The sequence below is a fragment of the Rattus rattus genome, chromosome 5 (genome assembly GCF_011064425.1).
Source record: "Rattus rattus isolate New Zealand chromosome 5, Rrattus_CSIRO_v1, whole genome shotgun sequence".
Lineage (NCBI taxonomy): Eukaryota > Metazoa > Chordata > Mammalia > Rodentia > Muridae > Rattus > Rattus rattus.
Genome location: NC_046158.1, coordinates 79,455,291 through 79,481,366, shown reverse-complemented (window position 1 = coordinate 79,481,366; position 26,076 = coordinate 79,455,291). Strand labels below are relative to the sequence as shown.

General features: G+C 41.4%; 2 protein-coding genes across 2 annotated transcripts; one reads left to right on the top strand and one right to left on the bottom strand.

Moving 5' to 3' along the window:
* The first annotated feature begins 320 nt into the window (after positions 1 to 320).
* Positions 321 to 11,518, top strand: Rag1 (recombination activating 1). The gene is made up of 2 exons (XM_032902243.1): positions 321 to 400; positions 5,021 to 11,518. The coding sequence occupies exon 2, from the start codon at positions 5,035 to 5,037 to the stop codon at positions 8,155 to 8,157; it is 3,123 nt and encodes a 1,040-aa protein (XP_032758134.1). The 5' UTR covers positions 321 to 400; positions 5,021 to 5,034; the 3' UTR covers positions 8,158 to 11,518.
* Positions 11,519 to 18,639: 7,121 nt separating this feature from the next.
* On the bottom strand, positions 18,640 to 20,223 carry Rag2 (recombination activating 2). Its single transcript, XM_032902242.1, has one exon. It carries the CDS (start codon positions 20,221 to 20,223, stop codon positions 18,640 to 18,642), a length of 1,584 nt encoding a protein of 527 aa, XP_032758133.1.
* Positions 20,224 to 26,076: the final 5,853 nt, after the last annotated feature.

The window sequence follows — 26,076 nt, the reverse complement described above, 5'->3', positions numbered from 1 at the left end:
GAACTTTAGAGTCCAGGTGGAAACCAGACATTAGAGTAGCGATATCATCTCTACCCTGGGCATTCTCAGGCAACGGAAGGGCAGTAACTTTTCAGAGTACACCCTGAATGTTTCTACACTCGGGTCCCCCAGCTAAGTTTCCTGAAGAGCCAGGTGCCAGCTGGAGCTGGGGTGGGGAGCTGCTGGCCTGTGATTGGCTATCATCATTTGTGGTTAGCCCTCTGTGGTGGCAGAGGGTGGGAAGGACAGTGAGAACTGATAAATAATGCAGCGTTGTGTACTATAGGACTAGAGAGCAAGGAGAGAATAGACAACATATGTTGCTATCTCTGTGGCATCGAATATTAACAACCAAACTGCAGACATTCTAACACTCTGGCCGGGAGGCCTGTGGAGCAAGGTAACTCTTGTGCTTTTCATGCCTTGAGCCAAAATATTCATTATGGTTTTGTGTTTCTAATCAGAACTATGAGAGATGGTTTCCTTGCAGGCATTGAAGGGAGGGGAGAGGAAAGCTGGAACTGATTTTGCTTTTGTTTGGAATGAAGAAAAACTAGAAAAGGGGTAAAAGGCCAAGTTCAGAGACATGGCAGGCTTATAGAACAGATGGAACGCATCTAAGTTGATATAAATGGATGCTATTGGCAGAGGAGGGCTCAAGACGAGCTGCAGAAGCAGAGATGAGCTAACACACTGTTAGCTCAGGCAAGAAAAAAAAACATAATAACCAGGAACAAAGAACTCCAGGCAGGAAAGAAATGAGCAGTTTTCCAGGTTTTGACATTTCCCCAACTGAGATGTCTGGTGTTTCAGAAAATGTGACCTGTATACCACTTCATCAGGACCACTGCAATATTTAAAAATGCAATTTCTGGACTCCATCCTAAGCAAATAGGCAGAGTCTCTGGGAGCTAATGATCTGCATGCTCTGGAAAACAATCTCCGTAGTGGTTCTGACTCAGATCAATTTTGAGAATTGCCATGGAAGAGAGCCTACTCCATCTGAGGTTCTGCTCTCGGGTGTGTAATAAAGGGTTGTATCTCTGCATTGCTTTCTAAAGTGGTTCAGCGAGGGGTCCCCTGGAAGGAGGATGACAATTTCCTGGTTATTTTGTAGATACTTGAAATGTTTTTGTGCATGATGGGGGGGAGACAATCGGGAGTGGTACCCGTGGAGAGAGCAAAGGAGTAGGACAGGTGTGACAAAGAGGGATCACACTTGCGTGCACAGAAGTGTGACTGGAGTGGGGAGAGCGCTTAGTCAACAGAGTGCTTGCAAGTGTGAAGATCTGAGTGGGACTCCCCAAACCTTTGTAAAACATCTGGGTGTGATATCCCATTCTTGTAATCTCCACACCAGGGAGAAAGAGACATGGTCTCTGGGGCTGACTGGCCAGTCAGTGCTGATCTAACTGTTAGCAGGAGAGCGTGAGTCATGCAGTGGAGTGCACGTGTTGCAGTTAGGGCTGAGATAGAAACGAACTGCTGCTGGGCTTTCTCGACATCTAAAGTTACTAAAGGTGTCTCACTACAAGTCACAGCATTGCCTCATCCGTACCACCCCAGGCTGGTTTCACACAGAGTCCATGGCCTATGGAAGGAGGGACATTACAGCCGTGGTGACAGATGCTAACAACACTGAGGTGATGCTGCTGACTGGGATAAGCTGAGCCAGCATCAGACCCTCAGCCTTTAGACTCTGAGGTGTCTACTCTCAGACCTATTGCTGCGAGAGAGGACACTGAGCATTTGAAGGATCTCAAATCACCCTTCCGTGGTCCTGGCTTCTTGTCTTCAGGTTGGATTTTAGTCCCCCCCCCTGAGACATATTTATTAGAAAACAAACAGAAAAGAATAAAGATGCTGGTCAGGTTTAAGACTTGGTAGGTCTTAAACTCTTTTGGAGATCAATTAAAAAAAGAAAGAATGTAAAAAAGACCATGAAAACCTACATATCTGGTCTTTAAAATGTTTCATTTGAGCTGAATCGATCATACGGAAACTTCAAATGAAAAAAAATAATAAAATTAACAGACATTTTTCTTAGTTCTAATTGTACTTCCTGGTGATTAAGCACTATTAAGGTTTTAGTGCACCAATTTCTAGAATTCCCGTCTTTCCGTGTGTATAAATATAAATGTGTATGCATAAGCAGGATCCTGCTGTACTTGCTCTTGTTTCTGTCTTACCTTCCTGCACATGGACTTCTTTTGTTTACTTCTGTCTATAGAAATCACACATATGTGTAATATATGCATAATGTAGTTTCTAGTCTCTGTCTGGATCATAATTTATTTAATAATGCCCCTTTGGTGATAGTCTGTATTATATTCTGCTTTTCAAATTGGCTAATAACCTTTCAAATAAATATCCCCAGGCATTATCTAAAAATCATCATATACTTGTGGAGGTATTTCTATAGAATAACTATAGAATATTTCCCCAAAGGAAATTTATCACACCAAAGACAACACATCTTAACATTTAAAAGGCTTTACTAAAGTGTCACTGTGCTCTCTTACTCTCACGCGACTCTCAAGGGTGTATGAAAGTGTCTCGATTTCTTCATGCCTTCATTAAAACTAAGTGATACCAATAGTTTTAATCTTTGATAATTGGAGTTGTTATAAGGACTCAGTAAATCAGATTTTTAAAAGTTCTATCTTTTCCCAAACTCACTAAACATGTAGCCTCCACAGAAACTCCCATTAACATCCTTGTACATAGTCCCTTAAAACATATCATGTGCCTCCTATCTCCATTTTGTTTCAATGTTTCAATACATTTTTATGATTTGAGTTGTAAAGTAACCTAAAAACTACATTTGATTTGACTGGCCATAGCTAGTAACTATCTCATTCCATGGGGACATTTCAATAGATGTGATTGGTGGGTTTGGTCATGATGTTTCAGGTTCGAGGAAGTCGGGGGGGGGGAGAGGTTGACTTACTGAATGTGAAAGGCCAATATTTAATGTGTTGAAAATGGCATTTGGTTCAAGCCAAAGGCAAGGAACACAGAGATTGGCTTTGCATTTGTTACAAGACAGAATGAAGAAACAATTGATCAGGAAACAACTTTGAGGCTTTTGCTTGGTTGCACTTGAAATACCTTTGGGGTTCTTGAGACCTTTGAAATGTTTCTAGGATTGTTTAGCTCCCATAGTTCTGCATTAGGAACAGCCAGACTGTGTTTCCCTATCAATCGAGTCTTAGAAATTTGCTCTTAATTTTAATGAAGAAAAAAAACCCCTCTGATGTGTAATACAGATACACATAGAATAAAGTATGTTAGTCTAAAGGGAAGAACTCAAAAGCAATGTTGCTAGCAGGATCCAGGACTAGTACTTACCTCCATCACTCTGTTCCTGATGCCCAAAGTCCCACTCCTGGTCAAAATGTGTTCATTTGAGACATTAACTTCCTGACTACATGGCTATAAAGCTCACTGAGTTGGTTAATCTGTTGAGGGGAAAATGGATTTCTAGACACAAGTTGTAGGTTAAAAGAGTTAATCCAGACACAGTTGGGAAGTATCGATGAGATGGTATGGCATGAACTAGGAAATGTAGGAAGTTTGGTCTAATTTGAGAGCATTCAGATGACACCGTCTACTCTTCTACATTGAGTTTGAAATTTATATCACAATTGGCATATTTATTGTTGTTTTTACTACTATTCTTTTTAGGTTTATTTATTTTTCTGTATATGAGTACACTATAACTAATAACTATCTTCAGACACACCAGAAGAGGGTATCAGATCCCATTACAGATGGTTGTGAGCCACCTCGTGATTGCTAAGAATTGAACTCAGGACCTCTGGAAGAGCAGTCAGTGTTCTTAACCACTGAGCCATCTCTCCAGTTCACTCCTTTTACTCTTTACTCTCATTAATACTTGAGACAGGGTCTCATTATGTAGCCCAGGGTGGCCTAGAACTCTCTAGGGTCAACCAGGCTGTTCTCAAACTTGTGGTGATTCTTCTGTTCCCACCTCTTTAGAACTCGATTTGTAGACAAACACCATCATTCTCTTCTGTAATTAAAAAATATTTCTTTACTTTTTGAGGTTATAATGCACACCCCATCATTTCCCTCACCTGTAATATTTTTAACCAGAAGAAAATTGTTCCTCATATCTCTTCTCATTACTAACTGTAGTGCTAATGACCTTTGGTCTACAGTGACTTTCAGGATGACTTGTGTGAGTTTTGTCTGAAACCACTTGAAGTTTTCATCCTAGAAGTCCTTCATCTTCTTAGCATGCTTGTGGTATGGTTTGCTGCTGGTTTAAAGAGCTCTGTGGTTCTGTTTCTAATGTAGACTCAGCCTTCTAATTTACAGCGGCATTCGCTAATTAAAATCATAAGCGTAATTATTATCCGTGATACTTATTATTAGTTTGCATTCATAAAGCTCGAAATTCACTCCATCCTTTCAAGCAGTGAGTAATTAGTTTCTTGGGTTTGTAGCTTTATCATCTCTTTATGACCCATTTGGAAGAAATAAACAACCCATCTCCCGGAAGAATGCTTTAAAAATCTAAAAATATATTGTCCAGTTGGTGTAATGAGGCTAATACAGTTTGGTTTAGTATGCAGTTTATCACTGCATTTACTCACAAACAACTACTGAGCACCTAATAGGTACCAGGGATATTGGTAGACGAAATCAATCATTCAAAGACTCTGCCTTCAAAGATGTTCAGGTTTTTGTGGAAAGGGAATTAGATTTCACATGTCTATATATTTAAAATCATGCATATATGTAGTATAAGTGTCCCCAAATATTGTCAGGAAAAGGATTGATCATTCATGGCTGTACGATCAGCACCTAACAGAGCTTATTAAGATAGATTTAATACCTATCTTTGGAAAGAATTAAATGAATGAAAATTTGTGTGCATTGATCTCAGTTATTTCCAGAATACTGCAATATGATATGTATACTTTTCCTTTTTGTTTTTTGTTCGTTTGACACTTTTCTTAACTTGACTTTTCCCTCCCTCCATTTTCCCCAGGTAGCTTCGCCAAAATGGCGGTCCCCTTGCCATCTACCCTGAGACTCAGCTCTGCACCTGATGAAATTCAGCACCCGCACATCAAATTTTCCGAGTGGAAATTTAAGCTGTTTAGGGTGAGATCCTTTGAAAAGGCACCCGAAGAAGCACAAAAAGAAAAGGATTCCTCAGAAGGGAAACCTTGTCTCGAGCAGTCTCCAGTAGTTCTAGATAAGCCTGGGGGTCAGAATTCAGTTCTGACCCAACGAGCATTGAAACTCCATCCTAAATTTTCAAAGAAATTCCACGCTGATGGGAAGTCAAGCGACAAAGCAATCCACCAAGCCAGGCTGAGACACTTCTGCCGCATCTGTGGCAATCACTTCAAGAGTGACGGGCACAACCGGAGATACCCAGTCCACGGGCCCGTGGACGCTAAAACTCAAAGCCTTTTCCGAAAGAAGGAAAAAAGAGTCACGTCCTGGCCAGATCTCATTGCCAGAGTTTTCCGGATTGATGTGAAGTCAGATGTTGACTCCATCCACCCCACCGAATTCTGCCATAACTGTTGGAGCATTATGCACAGGAAGTTCGGCAGCGCTCACAGTCAGGTCTACTGCCCAAGGAATGTGACCGTGGAGTGGCACCCCCACACTCCGTCCTGTGACATCTGCTTTACTGCCCATCGGGGACTGAAGAGGAAGAGACATCAGCCCAACGTGCAGCTCAGCAAGAAACTAAAAACTATGCTCAACCATGCTAGACGGGACCGTCGCAAGAGAACTCAGGCTAGGGTCAGCAGCAAGGAAGTCATGAAGAAGATCTCCAACTGCAGTAAGATTCATCTCAGTACCAAGCTTCTTGCAGTAGACTTCCCAGCACACTTCGTGAAATCCATCTCCTGCCAGATATGTGAACACATTCTGGCCGATCCGGTGGAGACCACCTGTAAGCACCTGTTCTGTAGAATATGCATTCTCCGGTGCCTCAAGGTCATGGGCAGCTACTGTCCCTCGTGCCGATATCCATGCTTCCCTACTGACCTGGAGAGTCCGGTCAAGTCCTTTCTGAGCATCTTGAATTCTCTGATGGTGAAGTGTCCTGCCCCAGAGTGCAATGAGGAAGTGAGTCTGGAAAAATATAACCACCACGTCTCAAGCCACAAAGAATCTAAAGAGACTTTGGTGCATATTAATAAAGGGGGCCGGCCTCGCCAGCATCTCCTGTCACTGACGCGAAGGGCTCAGAAACATCGTCTGAGGGAGCTCAAGATTCAAGTCAAAGAATTTGCAGACAAAGAAGAAGGTGGAGATGTGAAGTCTGTGTGCTTGACGTTGTTCCTGCTGGCACTGAGGGCGAGGAATGAGCACAGACAAGCTGATGAGCTCGAGGCCATCATGCAAGGCCGGGGCTCCGGTCTTCAACCAGCTGTTTGCTTGGCCATCCGTGTCAATACCTTCCTCAGCTGTAGCCAATACCATAAGATGTACAGGACGGTGAAAGCTATCACCGGGAGGCAGATTTTTCAACCTTTGCACGCTCTTCGGAATGCCGAGAAGGTCCTCCTACCAGGCTACCACCCCTTTGAGTGGCAGCCCCCTCTGAAGAACGTGTCCTCCAGAACTGACGTTGGAATTATTGATGGGCTGTCTGGACTTGCCTCCTCTGTAGATGAATACCCAGTGGACACAATTGCAAAGAGGTTCCGCTATGACTCTGCTTTGGTGTCTGCTTTGATGGACATGGAGGAAGACATCTTGGACGGCATGAGATCCCAAGATCTTGATGACTACCTGAACGGTCCCTTCACCGTGGTGGTCAAGGAATCTTGTGATGGAATGGGGGATGTGAGTGAGAAGCACGGGAGTGGGCCCGCAGTTCCAGAAAAGGCAGTTCGGTTCTCTTTCACAGTCATGAGAATTACAATCGAGCATGGCTCTCAGAACGTGAAGATATTTGAGGAACCCAAGCCCAATTCTGAACTGTGTTGCAAGCCACTGTGTCTTATGCTGGCAGATGAGTCTGACCACGAGACACTTACTGCTATTCTCAGCCCCCTCATCGCTGAGAGGGAGGCCATGAAGAGCAGTGAATTGATGCTGGAGATGGGAGGCATCCCCAGGACTTTTAAATTTATCTTCAGGGGCACTGGATACGACGAAAAACTTGTCCGGGAAGTAGAAGGCTTGGAAGCTTCCGGCTCAGTCTACATCTGTACACTTTGTGATGCCACCCGTCTGGAAGCCTCCCAAAATCTTGTCTTCCACTCCATAACTAGAAGCCACGCTGAGAATCTGCAGCGCTATGAGGTCTGGCGGTCCAATCCCTATCACGAGTCAGTGGAAGAACTCCGGGACCGGGTGAAAGGGGTCTCTGCCAAACCTTTCATCGAGACAGTCCCTTCCATAGATGCGCTTCACTGTGACATTGGAAATGCAGCTGAATTCTATAAGATTTTCCAGCTGGAGATAGGGGAAGTGTATAAAAATCCCAATGCCTCTAAAGAGGAAAGGAAGAGATGGCAGGCCACCTTGGACAAACATCTCCGGAAAAGGATGAACTTAAAACCAATCATGAGAATGAATGGCAACTTTGCCCGGAAGCTTATGACCCAAGAGACTGTAGACGCAGTTTGTGAGTTAATTCCTTCTGAGGAGAGGCACGAAGCTCTCAGGGAGCTGATGGACCTTTACCTGAAGATGAAACCGGTGTGGCGCTCAACGTGTCCTGCTAAAGAGTGCCCGGAGTCCCTTTGTCAGTACAGTTTCAACTCACAGCGTTTCGCTGAGCTCCTCTCCACCAAGTTCAAATACAGATACGAGGGCAAAATCACCAATTACTTTCACAAAACCTTGGCACACGTCCCTGAAATTATTGAAAGGGATGGCTCTATTGGGGCATGGGCAAGTGAGGGCAATGAATCTGGTAACAAACTGTTCAGGCGCTTCCGGAAAATGAATGCCAGGCAGTCCAAGTGCTATGAGATGGAAGATGTCCTGAAACACCACTGGCTGTATACTTCAAAATATCTCCAGAAGTTTATGAATGCCCATAATGCATTAAAAAGCTCTGGGTTTACCATGAGCTCAAAGGAGACTTTAGGGGACTCTTTGGACATTGAGGACTCTCTGGAAAGCCAAGATTCAATGGAGTTTTAAAGTTGGTATTTGCAGATGTGTTTTCCTTTGGGTTGCAGCGAGGTCTTCTCTTAGCACCTAGCACATTGTTGTGTGGGTGGGTCTTATCATCCCAGGGGTGACAGGCTGGAGTGAGAGGCCAGAGGTGCTGTCACCTGGTCAGGGATTGATAGTTGACGAGATGAGATTGCCTGAGTCGTTTAGTGAGGCCAGAAGAGCAACAGGAGAAATCAGTTACTTGGAAGCTCAATAACTTGGAACAGCGGTAGCTTCAGGGGACCAGGGATGCACAGAGATATGTGTGTGCATGCCACTGCATGCCATGAAAATTAAAGCCAGGGCTGTCAAAGGACAGCCAAGCATGCTAGGAAAGAAATTTGTCTTGGGTATGTCTTTTTTCTTTTTTTCCACCTGAATTTATTATATTTTATATTGAGATATAATGCTGTTTTTTTGGCCATGTCACATTTTGTAGAACTATTTTGTAAATTTCACGTATGTTAATTTATTCTGCAAGATTCGAAGGAGACTTTGAGTTTTCTCTAACAACACTCTCCATTTGTAGGACATGGTAGCCATTACCAAGGGCTCTTAGTGCATTGTCTCATGTGCTACGTTTATGCAGAAATAAATTAAATCAAGACAGGTTTCAGAAAATCAGCCTTTTCCAGGTTTAAGTGGCCTCAGGATTGTCACTTTCAGTGTCTAGGAGGACATCTGGTGTCATAACATTTTCAATGATGAAGGTAGAGAACCTTTTAGCTACAGCTACCTATTAAGTATGATAAACTCATGTTCATTTAGCTATCTAGAGCCAACTCTGGTTGTTTATTTTTCCTTTTTAATTAAGAGTAATTTATAGTCTTGGTGCTTCTCCATGTGATCTCAAGGTTACAGATTTTTAAAATCCCTATTTCCTTACTGCCTGAAAACAGATTTAATACCCTGCTGAAAATGTCAGATTTTTCTCTATATGAAACATGGGTCAGTCTGAGTAAGTCCAGAGTTCTTAAAGGCCTCTGTTTCTGCTATGCGTTATTATTTTGATTATGATCAGTTGAGTTTTAGTGTGTGCAGATCTTAGTAGCGGTACAGTGCTGCACCTTTTCGATTTGTTACATTTAGATGGAGTCTACTTATAATAGAGTAGAGGAATGAACACGTGTACATTGTTTATTTCCATTTTATCACTTCTGGATTTTTTGAATTGTCCCTCAAGTTACAGGGATGATTAATATCTGATTTTGAATTTAAACCCAAGCCTGTCTCTTAACCTGGGTTCTTTATACTGTATTTATGTTGTTCATATGGTAGCATTAGAATTTATTTAGGATAACTAACCACTGCAGCTTACGATCCTGAGAGTTAATGTTTTTTGGGATGGAAAGTCATCTGTTTGTCTTGGGCCTTTGGATAGAATAAAATTGGGCTAAACCTCTGAGGAATCCATAAACCCTCCAGTGACTGCGGTTATGTGGAAACTATTTATGTCCTTAGGAATTCAGCATTTGCCAGGCACCAGCAATTTAAGAGCAGGCATGGGATTTTATTTGCTAGTGAGTCATAATGATATGTTAGCGTTAATTAGTTTTTTTTCTTCCTTTGATTTTATTGGTCATAATTGTCAGTCTTCATACACAGTATATCAAAGAGCTTTGTAATTTAGTTGTCAAGTGTGCAAGAGTGACATTACCCTAAATGACACACATTTGGGGCATATGCAGGGATTGCATTTAGTGCTGTCTACTGAAAGATGCAGCCGTTTTCTTAGCTTTCTGTTCGGAGCACATCGAAGACATTCATAATTTAGTTGTCAAAAACATGCACACGCTTAAGTATTATCTTAAAAACCCTTTTTGTTTTGTCATTTGCAAACCAATTGGCTCCTAAAGCACTGATCCTTTCATCCCCTTTAATCTTTACAGATGTCTGTGCACTAATAAACAGCTAAGTTCCCACCGTCCTGCTCCCCAGAGCATGCTGGCGCTGTTCGGTAGCCATTTTTCCCACTCACTCTGTTAGTCAATTGGCAGCACTGTAAATACTGCCCAATATTAAATTCCCCTTGCTAGGATTGTAGGACAATTTCAGAAGCATTTGACTCAGGGCATGATTTATAGCACAATCTTCCTCCGACTCTCCTAATCAGATCATATTCTGATAAACCTCAAGAACACCTGGCCACAGGATTTCAATATGTAGAGTGTCCCCTGTGGCTGTTTGTTTCCCTCAGTGTGGAGACTGCAGTATCCTCAACCCTGGTCTAGGGATACTCTACTTTTATTTTTAAGAAGGCCCATTGCAAATGCAGGCATATTCTTCAGGGAAATTCACCCCAACGAATGGAGGATTCCCCCACTGCTCCCCCCAACCTCCCTCCCCGCCAGGGCTGGAGAAGTGCAATACTTTTTTTTCTGCTCTGAAACCTGAAACCTGTTTCTATAGGTCTTGCCAGCCTTCTGCACTGCACTGCAGGGACCAGTGACTGCAGCTGATGAAAATTGATGAATGGTGGGTGAGAGGTTAAGAAGTGTCTTGGGATTAATAAACATGCACACAGATGCCAGAGCAGCGGGGAAAGATGTCTTTCCCTCTCAGGTGGATAGGAATTTAATTTTGTCTTAATGTGTTTTCACAAAGTATGCATGGAAATAAAGATTTTTTGGGGGATGGGGTGGGGTTGAAAGTATGGGTTTCATATGATTTCACACAGATTTTGAATTCTACACAGTTAGGAGGCAGGATTGGAGGAATAAGCCAGGGTCTTGCACATGCTAGGCAAATGTATATTTGAGGAATATTTCCAGCTTTCTTTAAGCAATTTTTGGGATAAGGTCTCACTATTTGCGCAGGTTGATCTTGAATTTGAGACTCTCCAATGCCAGCCTTTGAGCAACTAGGGTGACATATGTGTGCCCACTTGACTAGTTTTGCAAGCAGTTCTTGGATACACATGTATGTCTTTAGATATTGTATGACAGTTGTTCTAGTTTTCCTTTGTTAAGATATTTTAAGTCAAAGTTGATACTTTGTAGCCATTTAAATTTTTTTTTCTTTCTGTAAGTATCTATGTAAGCAAAACCCAGAATTAATTAGTTCTGGGAGATAATTTGTGGGATTGTGTTTCACTTTTTTTTTTTTTTACATATAATGATACATTTTGTTTAATGGCTTCCAGGAGTCTACTTTTCCTGAGGAGAGGTTTAGATACCAGGATGCATTGTACTATTTGATTTAAGGACCTGTATTTCCACGTTAAATGTTTTCAAATGGAAGAACATGAGTTCGAAACTTCTTTTCATATTTGACTCTTTAGCATTATGATTATTTTCATGATTTTGTGTTTAAGTATTTGGAATAAAAGTTTAAGGTCTGAAAATAACAGGTGTCGTGATTTATATTGGTGCCATATCGTCGCGTATCAATTACTTTGGCTGCCCATAGTTAAAATTATCACTCCCCCCTTTTTTTTGAAGGACGTAAAAATGAATTTGGTGATTGTGATACTTAGTCTGAGATGTCAACCCGAGAAACAGAATCACCCGAGAGTCAGGACTTTGGTCATACCTGTGGGAGCATACTTTCATTGGGTTAACCAATGGGAAGAACCTCTCTGTTAGTGGCATCATTCCCTTGGGTGGGATCCTGGACTGGGTAAAAAGGGAGAAAGTGAGCAGAGTCCAAGCATTCATTGCTCTCTGCTTCCTGACCAGCTGCTTCAAGTTCGTGGGGCCTTGACTTCCTTGCTATGACGGATGCCTTTGAATTGTGAGGTGAAATAAATCTTTTTGCACCTGAGTCGTTGGGGGCAATTTATCACAGCAATAGGACAGGGAAGTAAGACAGTGATGTTTGAAACAAAGGGTACTAGATTAATGATAAAAATATAATATATCACAACACAGGGTGAAAGATTTTGGTTCCAGATACTTAAAGCAAGCAGTAAAACTTTTCTTTTAAATTCTTTTAAGAATCTTCTAGAAATACTTATAACCCCAAAACCCGTGATTAAAATTATGATTTTCCAGTTGCCCACAGCCACCTACATTATGGCAAAGCTAGCCAGACCCCAGGCTCATTGCCCAGTGCTAGCAATAATAATCAACAGGCATGGTAGAAAGCACTTGTAGTCTCAACTCTTTGGGAGGCCGAGGCAGAAGAATTGTGAGTTCAAGGCTGACTTACTGGGTACAAAAGACCAAGTCAAGCCAACTAAATATATACACACAAAGCCAGATCAAACTAGATACCTATCATTTACCAAACTTCTTTTTTTGTGGTGCAAAGTGATGGAAAGCAACTTTACATACGTTGCCACATTCTATCCTTTTGAACTAGGTACTTCTGTGATCTCCATCTTCACTTGTGGTCAGGGAAGCATCTAAGCCGGAATCACATCTTTACAATCTACTCCCTTTGGCCCATCTTTGTGTGACTCTTCCTTTTACTTAAGTCGACACCTCATGTTTTCTTTCACTTTGGACTGGAATTCAATCTGTCTCTCTTTACAGCTACACCGGTTCTTAAAATACTGTACTTAACAGTCAAATAGCTTGTTCCCAAGACCTAATTGCCTCTAAACTAATTTATCATCTCCGTTTCATTTTCCAAGAAACGCAGATCATTCCAGAACATGGTTAGTAGCAAGTTAGTCCCTAGTGATACTTCCGGACCTGACCTTTTGAATATTTGAATATGAATCCTGCTTTTGAAAAATGTAGTTTATCCTTACTTAAAAGTAAGGCACAGCTGGAGTGCACTTCCTTCATGCTATCATTTCTAGCTACTTCAGCCTCTATTTTATTTTATTTGAAGATTCATACATGAGTACACTGTATTCACATAATTTTTAAACCCCACTCTCTCCTGTATCTTCCAACTGCCTCTTGTTGTTATCTAATTTCTTGTATATTTATTTTTATTTTCTTGACGCCTTCCAGTTTACTCAGTTTACTTTTAAGTAGGCATCATAAATTGTATTTTATTTACTTTTATATTTTTTTAGGTATCAGTTACAAGCACATTTGCTTTGCAGTAAAGTACCGATGGCGTTTTAATACATATGCAAAAGTATTTGTAACGTAGGACTCGTAGATTTTAAAGGATGGGCAATAACATTAGAAGACAGTTCACATGGTTAGAGGAGCACAGAGAAAACACAGAAAATGCAGCCTTGACATTAGAGACAAGTGCCCAGAGGAAACAGTTTCCCTCCCCCTTCCCCTCTTTATTCTTTTCCCATTCATTGCTTCTCAACTATATTTTTGTTTTACACAACACACACATGTACACACACATATGTATATATACATATATATGTATATATGTATATATCTATACATAAACTACTGAGTAAAGTTAGTGCTTCCCTTATTTGCATGTGTTTAGGGTTGATGGTGCCATCACTGCTGTGGTACTGAAGCTTTACAGCTGTAGAAGACTGTTGGTAAACTGTCTCATATAGGATTGGTGCCCCTTCTTTGAAGAGAATACCCCCACCATCATGACCAACACCACCACGTCATCACCATCAACACCTTAATACAAAACCAAATAGAAATGGCTCTCCTTTCCTCAGCAGCCACTGACTGCCTGTAGCTCATCTCAGAGGAAAGGGGGCCCTGAATTTCTTCCATCCATGTTAACATGTTGATTGACGTGGTCTTTACAGGACTTCTTTGGGTAGCCATATTATTGAGAGTTCATGGGAGCAACATCCCTGTCCCGTCAGAGGAAACCACCATATAGCAGTTGTTCTGGTCCATAAACTCTTATAATCTTTCCATCTCTTTTTCAGAAATTTCCCCTTGGATTTAGGTTTTCGGGTTGTGTTATAGATGTCCCATTTGGGGGGCTGGGCACCCCATGGTCACTCATTTTCTGCATTTATTTTGACCACTTGAGGATATCACCAATAGTTTCTGTCTGCTGCAAAAGAAAGCTTTTTGACAAGGCATGAGAGTTGCATTGATTTGTGGGTAGAAGGATGGACATTTAGAAGGCAATTGGAAATTATATTACTTCAATAATATGGCAATAGTTGATCCTCCTCTAAGCTCCACGACATCTCTAAACATGGGCTGTTTTATAGTATCAGGCATGAGTTTCTACCAGTTGAGTGGCCTTTAGTTCCAATTAGACATCTGTTAGCTTCCCCTGAGTTCCATCCTTACCAAGCTCAGATATCTTGCTGGTGCCGTCACTGCTGTGGTACTGAAGCTTTACAGGTGTAGAAGGCTGTTGGTAAACTGTCTCAACCTTTATTACAATAGAGACTGGTGTGGGTGAGCAGGCTCTACAGTAAGTATTTATGGGCTGCTTCTTCTCAGCAGGCAATGCACACTTGACACTGAGATACAGTGGCCAATAGCATAGTTTTGGTTCACAAGGAGCTAGGCATCAAGATATCAACAGTGAGGCTAATGAGGGTTCACGTGCCAGGGTGGAGGAGAAAAAGCGTTAGATACAATTACAATAGATAAGTATAAAAAAGTGTGATATGATAGTAGAATTTAAACTGGGGAGTGAGAAAAAGCACCTAGGAAGAAAGAACATTTAAGTGGAGGCCAATTGCATGAGCGGGCTGATGTTAGGCCCGTTACTTAGAGCAGAGAGCCTCTAGGACGACTTTGAGACAGGAAAGCATTCAGTGTTTGGGAATTTAGGAAAGAAAAGTTGACAGTAAAAGACTGGCAGTTGGGGCTGGACTACTGGGGAACCAGGCAGAAATGTTGCCTGTAGGATGCAGTGTACACCCCTTGTGTGCAAAAAGGAAGCCATGGAGGAGTTTGAGGACGTGTGTTCTAAACCACGCTGGACTGAGGCACAAGGGGGTTGCTTTTGGAAAGTATTAAGCTCGAGGGCCTCTGTCCAGGTATGAGATAGGTCATGTGTGTACATGGAAAGGAACTGGAGGCAAGTTTAACCACCCTCTTTTACTTCAGTGGTACATTGTCTACAAACGAATGTCTTACTCTCTCAGGCAGTGGTGCCCAAGTCTAGGTGGGAAGAGATGAAGGAAAGTTATTAGTACTTAAAGGTCCCATCTTCTTATGAAGTTGTTTATTTCCCTGTTCGCTCCTCTTTGGACTTAAGGAAATTTCCTTTCTCCTTTTATTGCTTTCTAGTCTCTCCTGAAGATGACAATGTATTTCTGACTTAAGAAAAGAACTCATTCTGGGCTGGGGAGATAGCTGATTTGTTATAGTGCTTTGCATGAAAGGGGCCTGAGTTTGATTTTCCGAACCCACATAAAAAGCCAGGGTGATAGAACCCTCTCTTAATGTCAGTGCTGGGAGGCAGAGACAAGATTGTTTATGATATCCAGCTAGTCTAATCTACTTAGTCAGTTCTAGGCCAGTGAAGGACTCTGTCATAAAAAGATGGAGGGACCCTGAAGAATGACACCCGGGGTTGTCTTGTGACCTCCACATGCATAAGCACACATTCACACACACTCACACACAGGTGAACACACTCATACACCTGTGTATGACATATACAGAGGAACATGTTACACACACACACACACACACACACACACACACACACACACACCCTAATTTTTTGAATGCCAAGATCTGTGTATTTCTACACTGAGGTCTGATCAAAAGTCTAGTGAATTGGTCCATCTCTATATCTATTTTCCATCTTTGTCCTTAAACAAGTTCATATTTTTTGTTGTCTTAAATGATTCGGTCATTCTTTGCAACACAGATTTCCCATTTTTAAAGTGATCACTATACATTTTGTAATCACTTCAAGTGGCATGGTCTACATGTTTTGTTATCTTTGCTACAGTAATTCTTCAGCAGACATAAAATAGAAGGTCCGAAATATTTTGTTTCCATTTTGTGTTTTTTTTTTTGGTGGATTCCAGGTTAGAAAAGAGTTTATATTTGCACGGGCAGCCTTTTCTGCATAAATGGCTCAAGTACAAGCAGTATCTTTCCTTCCCTGTTCTTGGCCTCTTTCAATGGTGAGACAACAAATTCTTTGGAGATGAAATTTTTTTGCAGGTCCCATAATGTTTAATGTGGAGCTTGGAATTAAAAATGTGTGTGTGTGTGTGTGTGTGTGTGTGTGTGTGTGTGTGTGTGTGGGTGTGTGTGTGTCTGTATGTAAGCATAGTTATGTAACAGTGGAAGCATGTGCACATATGGGCATGTGAATATGGATGGAGGCCAGAGGCCAACTTCAAATATTGTTTTTCCTCCGCTGCCATCTACCTCGTTTATCTTTATTTTTTGATAAAGAATATTGAACAATGATGGGGACTCACGCATAGACTGTTTTCTTGTCAGGGTTTCTATTCCTGTACAAACATCATGACCAAAAAGCAAGTTGGGGAGGAAGGGTTTATTTAGCTTACACTTCCACATTGCTGTTCATCACCAAAGGAAGTCAGGACTGGAACTCAAGCAGGCCAGGAGGCAGGAGCTGATGCAGAGGCCATGGAGGGATGTTACTTACTTCTCCTGGCTTGCTCCACCTCCTCTCTTATAGAACCCAAGACCACCAGCCCAGAGACTGCACCACCCACAATGGGCTGGGTTCTACCCCCCTTGATCACTAATTGAGAAAATGCCTTACAGCTGGGTCTCATGGAGGCATTTCCTCAACTAAGGCTCCTTTCTATGATAACTCCAGCTTGTGTCAAGTTGACACACAAAACCAGCCAGTACAACTGTGTTCAGGGAAGGAGCTGGTGGAACTAAAGAATCATGTCAAGTCCCAATGAGGGATTTGGTGCTTTTCCTCCAAGAAATTAAGAGTTTTCATTCACAGAATATGAAAGTTTTCTTTTTATTGATAGCATATTTATTGATAACATTTCCATACTTGTTTGAAAACAGGTACTTAGAAAACAGTTCAGGACTCAGTATTAGGCACCCCCAACCCTGCCATGAGATTAATAGCCCCAAACCACTGTCTAAGCTTATGGTCATATTTCACTTTTCACTTAAAGTGGTAAGGCAACACTTCAGGGCTTCATGCTATTGGGCCTTGAATGACATATGACTATTTCCAGAGATGACAACCATCTTTAAGGAAAAAGAGGGACAACAGTTGAGCATTTTCAAAGGTGGTGAACCATTGATTTTGAAGGGATTAAATGTGAGGCCCCAAAGTGAGTGATTCGGACAAAGGCGTGTGATTGGAATATATTTTTTTTACTCCTGAAGCGTATGTAGGTAATTCAAGAAAATGTCCACAGTATTGGACTCAGGACTTTGAGCATGGAACGTGACAATGCCACCAGTGCTCTGTCTTCTATCAGCTTTTGGATTTGAGATAAAATGTAGCCCCAGACAGTATCTGTTGTAGAAAATTTTGATCCCAATTCAGAGTTTCTACTCCTTCTTTGACCATTTTTTTTTCTGACACGTAAGACCTTTATATTTACAATAAGCCTTAATTAGCTCTAGGGCTGGGTAGATATCTACCTTATATGCTATTAAAATCTATTTCCTACTTATACTCCAAGTTATTATGACATTTCATCTGGGCTGCTCTTAACTCCCATTGGCCAGCACTCAGGGCCATGCTTTCTTGACTCCTAACCTATGCTTTTTTAGGTGAAGGAGGAGACTTCACCTTTTTCTCCCCCTTCCTCATGGTCTCCTCCTACCCCAAGCCAGGGCGTCACCAACCCCCACCTATGTATCTTCTGCTCAGCTATTGGCTGTTGGCATTTTTATTCACTCAACCACAAATAACTTGGGGGCAAGGTCGCAGAGAATCACTTAGGTCTATTTGTGGCCTCTCTTGTCTCTGGGGCAAGCAGATCTTGGGGCCCACACTTAGCATTACAACACATCGCAAGAGACCATACCTCAACAAGCATCAAACTCACAAATTTGCCAGGATTACAGGTGTGTATCACCATCACTATACCTGGCTTGATATAGATTAGTTTTTTCTTTATGGTGCTGAATACACAATATCTATCTCTATATCTATCTATCTATCTATCTATCTATCTATCTATCTATCTATCTATCTATCTATCTCTATCTATCTCTATCTATCTATATCTATCTATATCTATATCTGTCTGTTCATGGGTATAATCCAAGAGGCCACCTTAAAATTTATAAACAGCAGTAGTGTGGGATATAGCTGTTGGTTTTAACCGTTTAAACCAACTATAGGCTATTTATTACACAAAACAACTTCATTTTTTTGTGCATTAGTTTATTGATATTTAGTTACTATTCAACATGTAGATTGTTACAAAATAATGCAAGAGTTCTATACTTTATCACTGTTATCCTTAATGAAAAACTGTGTAACATTTCTCATTTAAGAAATTCCAGAATAAAATGTTAAAAACCACACATGTTAGAATAATTATAATTAACATTACATCAAAACAGCGCTTAATTCACACAACCAAAATGTAGCATAGAGATTTCAGTAAACAAAAATCGAAATACTGTTTATGATTTAAAGAGTAGATTTAGAAACCAACACACCCGAATCTGAGGGGCTTTTGCTAAACTAATCAAACAACCTCCTAAGAAAGGATTTCTTGGCAGGAGTCAAGACTTTTCCGGAGCCTTTTTTGTGGAGGGATTTCATTGGGGGCTTTTGTAAGGGGAGGTTTCTTTTGGGAGTTTGTAATGCTCTTGCTATCCGCACATGCTCATTGCAGTAATATTTGTTGCTTCCTTCTGACAAGTGGATGAGTGTGCGTTCTTCCAGATCCATGCACTGGGCATGCACCCAGTGTCCATCCCCATGAGAACAATAGATCATGGCGGGTTTATTGAGCTCAGTTGAATAGAACGGAACCCAAGTATTGATGTCCACATCACAAGTAGGGCAACACGTTATCCAGTAACCGGTTACAGATTCATCATCTTCATCATCTTCATTGTAGGTGTCAAATTCATCATCACCATCAAAGCTGGTTGCTTCAGCACTGAAACAAAATTCTTCTGAGTCTTCAAAGGGAGTGGAGTCCCCAGCATCTTCAGTTGATGTCTGACTGTTTGAGACAATTTTCTGCTCCTCACTCGCATTATCTTCAGAGCATCTCAACATATAGAAATAGAATGCTTCTGACATAGCCTGCTTGTTGTCTCCTGGTATGCCAAGGAAAACAGTCCCGTTTCCCATGTTGCTTCCAAACCATATTTTGCTATGCTTAATATCTGGGGTCCAGTCTGGGGTCTCCATCTCACTAATTTCAATCCTGTTGTCCCCTAGAGAGACAATGCTGCACACCATCCTTTTTTGATTTTCCAGCTGATAACCACCAACAATAACAAATTCATCATTATTTGTTTGAGTGACGATTGCACTGGAGACAGAGATTCCTCCTGGCAAGACAGTGCAATTCACCGCTGGGGTACCCAGGGGAAGATCTACTCTTATTCTATACAAGTTAGCAGGACGTATGTTACTGGCAAGTGAGTGTCCTCCCAAAATATAAATGGTATCATTTCTGGCTATAGAAACATGAAAAGACAGCCCGTCCTGAAGTTCTGGGAGAATATATGATGTAGCACACCCAAATTCAAAATCTACCAAGAAAACATGGGGTAGGCAATCAGCTACACTATTCCATTTTTCTGTGGTTCTTTGGGTAGAAGGCATGTATGACCGTCCTCCAAAGAGAACACCCACACTTTTTCCTCGGCTATATACCACGTCAATGGAATGGCCATATCTGGCTTCAGGGACATCTCCTACTAAGTCTTTCTCTGTACAACGGAAAGTAACTTTTTTGTTATTCTTGCAAGCGACAGACATGATATAAATCTTATCGGAAAGCTCATTGTTTGGCGTTTTCCCTCCGTGGATGATATATTGATGCTTGTCAGAGTCTGTGCTGCCTTTGTACGAGCAAGTAGCTGGGTAACGAAGAGGTGGGAGGTAGCAAGAATCTTTAGAGAAAATTGCAGGCTTCAGTTTGAGATGATTTTGTTTTATATCAAAATGAAAGACTCCAGTAGGGCAGGATCTCTTAGGCCAGCCTTTTTGGCCAAAGAAAAAAACTTGACCATCAAAATTCATCAGTGAGAAGCCTGGTTGAATTAAGGCTATGTTATGACCCACTGTAACCATCTGCAGGGACATTTTTTGATTGTGAGTAGGTCTTTTATCTGAAAGAATTATAAAACGTATTAACTTAAAATATCTCTTCATATTGATAATTATGTTTAGATTCTTCCTCATACAAAAAGCTTGTTTTAAAGAAAAATCATTTAACCTGTTTGATAGATGGATAGAACCGTAAGACACCTCCTCCCCCCAAGTTCGGAAACTAAGAGTCACAGACACTACTTTATCTATCCTAGGAGCTAGGACCTATTTTAGTGGCGGACTGGCTTTGCTTTGATTTCTGGGAATTGTAGTCCTTTTTTCCTAGCAAGCCCTTGCTTTGAGAATCCGAGGAACTACATTTCCCAGGAATCCATGTTCCATGGGCTGTGTAATTGAATAAATTGTCTTTGTTGCTTCAGGACAGAAACATTGCAGGCTGTTTGACTGTAAGGACTCCAAAAGTGCGAAGTGACTAGATGGGCGCCATGATCACGGACAGCTAGGGAACGGGAGGTGAGAGTTCCGCCCTCTGTCGACATCGTGGCGCTGGAAGGCTAGAGTATCGGGAGGAGCACTGGCAAACCCGTGCCCAGAAATCGCTGCAGCGATTCCTGGGACTCTTAATAGTACCCGGGAGGAGGCACACATGCTTCTGGCCCGAGTGTGGTTGCCTGGAAGCCTTAGTTTGAAGGGAAATTATGGTTGAGGTGTCTCTATTGACTCCGCACTGGATGTATAGAAGCGAGACTCAGAATTGCACTCTGAGGGCTCTTTGCTTGTTGGGACAAGAAGTTAGGAAAGTTGACTGTCTTTCAAAACAAAAGGACGAGTCTCAGAATACTTAGCATGTAGCGGAGAAACAGCTTGAAATTTACTTGCTCGAAACGGAAGTGTAATAGTAATTAGGTGGCTGCAAGAGACACTTTAGAGTCCACGCCTTTCCACCTCAGCAGCTTTTTGTTTTGAGGATTCTTTCAGGGAAGCAGAGAAAGTTCCTGAACTAGCCTCCCCTCAATCCCCCAAGGAAAATAGAATTATTCCATTTCAGTTCACTTTTCAGCTCATGAGCTGTGAGATGACTCTTGAGTAATTTCATATTGAATACAAAGAGGGCCCACTTTCATATTGTACTGCTGTTAGGAAATATTTATCAGATAAAGTAAGCTTGGTAAGTTATCATTACCTACCTTAGAGCGGTATGAAGTGTACTTCCTGCTTGTGGATGTGAAGTACTCTTATTTTGGCACTAAATGTTGAAACAAAATAAAATTTGCATCATAAAGTAAGTTGTTTAAAAAGCATCATAAAATAATGGTCAAGATTAGGACTCAATGCTGAGATTAGATTAGAATCCTGACTGTCACTTAGTAACTACATGACTTTGAGCAAACTGTTTAACCAACTCTCTGTAACTTGATTTTCTCATCTGTAAAATGAGGCAATTTTACCCACATGGATTGATGTCAACTACGATTAGTAATTTACGACTTGTAAAGAACTGAGAACAAGCCTTGCTCTCAGTAAATAGTAGATACCATTGTCCTTGGATAGATAGTAAGGCTGTTAGCGTACAGTTATCTGTAGATACTGTCAAGCATACATGAGAGATGCTGGAGGTGGTTAGGAGGAACTAAAGGATGTTGGGATTGGTCAATGGATGTAGACATGTAAACCTCTTTTTCTTAATTAGTTTTTTCTTTGACAGTTTCATACACATATATCGTTCTTTCTTATGATTCAACCCCCTCCTTTATCTTCTTCCTGTCCCTGCCAACCTTCCCTCTTTCCTAAAAATCCTTCCTTACATTTCCTACATTAATATCTTTTTGTTTGGGTTTTGTCCCACTGAGGTTAACCAGAAACATCTGTGTGGCCATGGATTTTGCTGTCCATAGAAGCTTGGAGTGCCCATGAATGGCTGCACAGCTGAAGGCAGTGTCTCTCTCTCTCTCTCTCTCTCTCTCTCTCTCTCTCTCTCTCTCTCTGACACACACACACACACACACACACACACACACACACACACACACACACTAAATCTATCAGTAGTCAGTTGTGCAGCAGAGTAGGGTAGGGCCTCATGAGCTCCCCTCCAAGCAATGACTGCCTGCTATAGGGCCAGACTTCTTCAGGCCCAGTCTAGGCATCCATAGCAACTGTGAGTTCATGATTGCAATGGTTGTGCCATACCTTAAAGATAGCATTTAAAATCCTCTCTATCTTCTGGCTCTTAACATTCTTTCAGCTCCCTTCATTCTTTTGAGCAGTAGAGGGGGCGGTGTAAGCGATAGACTTTTGAACTAATAATAGTTGGATAAATGTGTAAGCCGAAGGTATTGGTGGTGACTCAGTGTAGATAACAAAAAGGGCATTTCATTCTTGCTACTATGCCTATCCATCACTGCTTATGCAAGATCCAAAGTTGGGTTTTATGAGTCTAAATCTGGATGCTACCACTTTGTGTCTGTGATCATCCTTGGTAACATATTTTCTCCCTTTTACCTGTAAATTAGGATAATATTAATAGCTATTCATTGGATTGCTTTGTGAAGTAAGCTAGCACATGCAAATTATAAGCCACAATGACTGGTGCACAGAAATTAGTCAGCAAATGTTACTGGCCACTATATTACTGTTCCCCCTGCAAATGTTCTTTAAACCATGTAATATCTATGATCACTCTGTCATATATCTTTTCTGACCTGAAGAACTTCTAGAGTTTATGTGTCATTAATTGCTAAGCAGTCTCTTGCAGCCAGAGAATCCTCAAGATATGGTCCATTAAAATTCTCTGGTGAGTTAAGTCCCATGAGGAGATGGTGCCTGAGAAAGAGTATTTCTGCAGCTCTGAGGGCAAGCCTTCCACTTCCTCAGACTGTGGTTGTCTGTAGACCCAGCAGCTTGCTCTGATTCTGAAATAGCTTGGGAAAATGTTTAATATATTCCTGGGCTGTTCACATATGCGTAAGATAGGATCTTCTATCAGCTGAGAACATTCTGCCCATGGGCACTACAAGAAAGAGTTGACCCCTAATCCAGTAAGTGAAAACCATGGGTACCCTAGGTGGTTACACTCTCCATGCTGAATGATTATTTTCAGACATTTTGCCCCATTTTGGGCGGAGGCTGCACTGAGTTTGAAGCTCCCTTATTTCAAATACCTACAAAAACCAATACAGAATTATAGAACAATCAGTACAGGGGCAATGGATTCCAGATTCCAAGGAGTTAAATACCACCCCGCCCCAAATTTAAAACAGCCTGAATTGTAGCCTGCTGTGTCATGTTAAGGTTGTCTTAGGGATTTTGGATTATTATGGATTAAATAGAGGCATATTCTCAGACATTGCACAGGGAAGATTGTCTATTATTGTAATAAACTTGGAGCCCTAAAAACAGTAAAGAGAGCTACAATATCTCCTCTTGGAACAGAGACAAGTGCTTGCCCATTTAAGTCCCATTTTACTCAGATGATTTGTGTATTTAAATAGTAGAAACATTGGAGGTATTTTAGCATTTTTCACACATTGAATTGTTGAAAGTTTGGTTAATGGGCAGGACTACATTTTCACTGGAGTTGAAGAGTATCTCTCCCATGGTTTTAACATAGCTATATTAGTTACATCTAGGGTTTTAACAATTGTTTAAAAATTACGTTAGTTTTAAAATAACCCATTGAAGGTTTTTCTTTAAATAGGCCAAAAAAAAAAAAAAAGTCACTGCTTTTCAACTGAGGGAAATTCTAAAGTCAATACATTAAAGGTGCTTTTTAAAAGGAAGAAATACAGGGCCAACACCCCGAGTGCCATGTCCTCAGCCCTGTGCTAGCATTCCGCAGCGGGGCGATTTTTACTCAACTCACTTTGAAGTGAGGGCATAGTTGGTATCAGAAGGGAACTAATGGTGTGAGGTCTGGGTTTGTAGTTTCCTGTGCTGACCTGACTTTCTCTCCACAGACAGACAGTACCGTCTGAAACATTCAGTCTCACCCATCACCACTGCTTATGTTTCCTGACTCCAGAACAGCAAGTGCCCCATGGACTGCAGCTACGTAGTGTGGGAGTTAACACTGGTTTGCACGGTTAGTCAGGTTTGAGGCACATACTATTTGATTACTGCTGGCAAGGAAAGCAGGGTTAGGCCTTTCTTCCCACATTGACGCCAGAGGGTCATTTACATAGCAAGATCAATAGAGCACCTCGAAGGAATTAGTCATTGCAGTAGCTGGACACCAGAACCATACCTCGGAAATCTACCGCCTGTCTTCCCTACCCAGATGCCCTGCCCACCTGTAGCCAACATGCTGCTTTAGTGTGGCATCAGCAGTCCCCTAAAGTTTAATCAACATAGGCTCCCGTCTTTTAGCTTTTCTAGAAATGAAGGTATTGGACCTACCTGAAGGCCAGAGGGGCTGCTTATCCCTCTCTGAATCCTTGCTGCCAAGCCGGGAATTAAACTCGGCACTTGGGGAGGGTCACTGACTGTTTAGTTTGACTGTGGCAAGCTGAAGGCTGAAGGGTAGAGTGTTTGTGTGCCTACAGATGTTCCAGTGAGCGCTGGTATAACGGGAGTAACTGACTGTGACCTCCTTCCCCCTCCCCACACCCCTTTGGTGGTTGAGGGAGACAGATATCCACCAGGGTGTTACTCTCAAGTTTAACCTTTTCAGTACTGACAGATTGAAAGTGTTAAGTCCTGAGATACCAGTCATTTGTAAAGACAAAGTAAAGCTGAAACTCAATTTATTAAAATTAAGAATATTTTAGAAAAACACAAAAATGACTATCTTTAGCTTGGTTTAAATGAACACTATTGTGAATCAAATGGGAAATTTTCTGTTTTGAAGCAGACATCAGAATGTCTCTTATGGTTTTCTTTGTGCAGACTAAGAAGCAAGGGTTCTACTTACTGGATGACCTCTGTCTACTCTGTGGCTGTAACATTCAGTGTGATGCTTGTGAAAATAGGGCTTACTTAACCCTCAAGTCTGTTGTAGAAATGTTTACCTTACATGACTGTTGGAGAAAGATGAAACGTGTCAGTTTCTGAACGGTCGTCTGCCAGAGGCAGCATCGTTACTTTATATGGAATTCTTAGCAGAGTCACCTTTACAGTTCTAACGGTTGTGTAGGATTTCAATGAGTATAGACATTTACCAGAGCAGCTTTTCTACTTGGTCATTCGGTCAGCTTCCAAAAGGTTAGATGTCCACAGGTAGTGACCAGGGGTAGACAGATCTGGTAGGGATTTTGCTTCCTTCACTCGTAGTAGAGTGACCATTTCTGAGCTTCAATTTTCTTATTTCTAAACTAAGGATCTGAGTGTTTCTGGAAAAACCGTGTGTGGAAAAGAGGGTGTGCATAATAAAGCTTGATTATGAGGGTGAGTGATGTTATAGGTCTATTTGTATAAACAGCAACTTATTTTTATTTGAAAATGTTAGATCTGGTTTCAGAATTGGCTTTCTTTTCTTAAATGCATGTGCAGCTCAGTTTCTTTTTGATTCTTCTCGTCTGAAAATGTTGGTCCACCCTTCAACTATCATCGTCTAGTTATTTCCATGATTTTTGTTTGTCTGGAAAAGGATATTTGGCTATTTTCCTGTTAATACCACTGTGTGACAATTATGGTATCTGAAATCACAGCCATGGGGATCATAAAGCTGATGTTCTAGATGGTTCTACAGTTCTTACCAAAACAGATTTCATTCCATTTGATGAAATGCAGGAAGCAGCGTATGCCAAGTGTTTTAGCCTTTAGATTGCGATAGTATCATCGGCCTTGCAATTGTTACTTGTCTTTGAGTAGGTTATCAATGGAGGTGACTGGAGATGAGTGTAGTAACCCTCCTGAGGCATGGTTTCACTTTCCTTGTCTTGGTGTCTG

Excerpts from the sequence above, each read along its gene's own strand:
- Rag1 (XM_032902243.1), top strand. The coding sequence starts at position 5,035 with ATGGCGGTCCCCTTGCCATCTACCCTGAGACTCAGCTCTGCACCTGAT.
- Rag2 (XM_032902242.1), bottom strand. The coding sequence starts at position 20,223 with ATGTCCCTGCAGATGGTTACAGTGGGTCATAACATAGCCTTAATTCAA.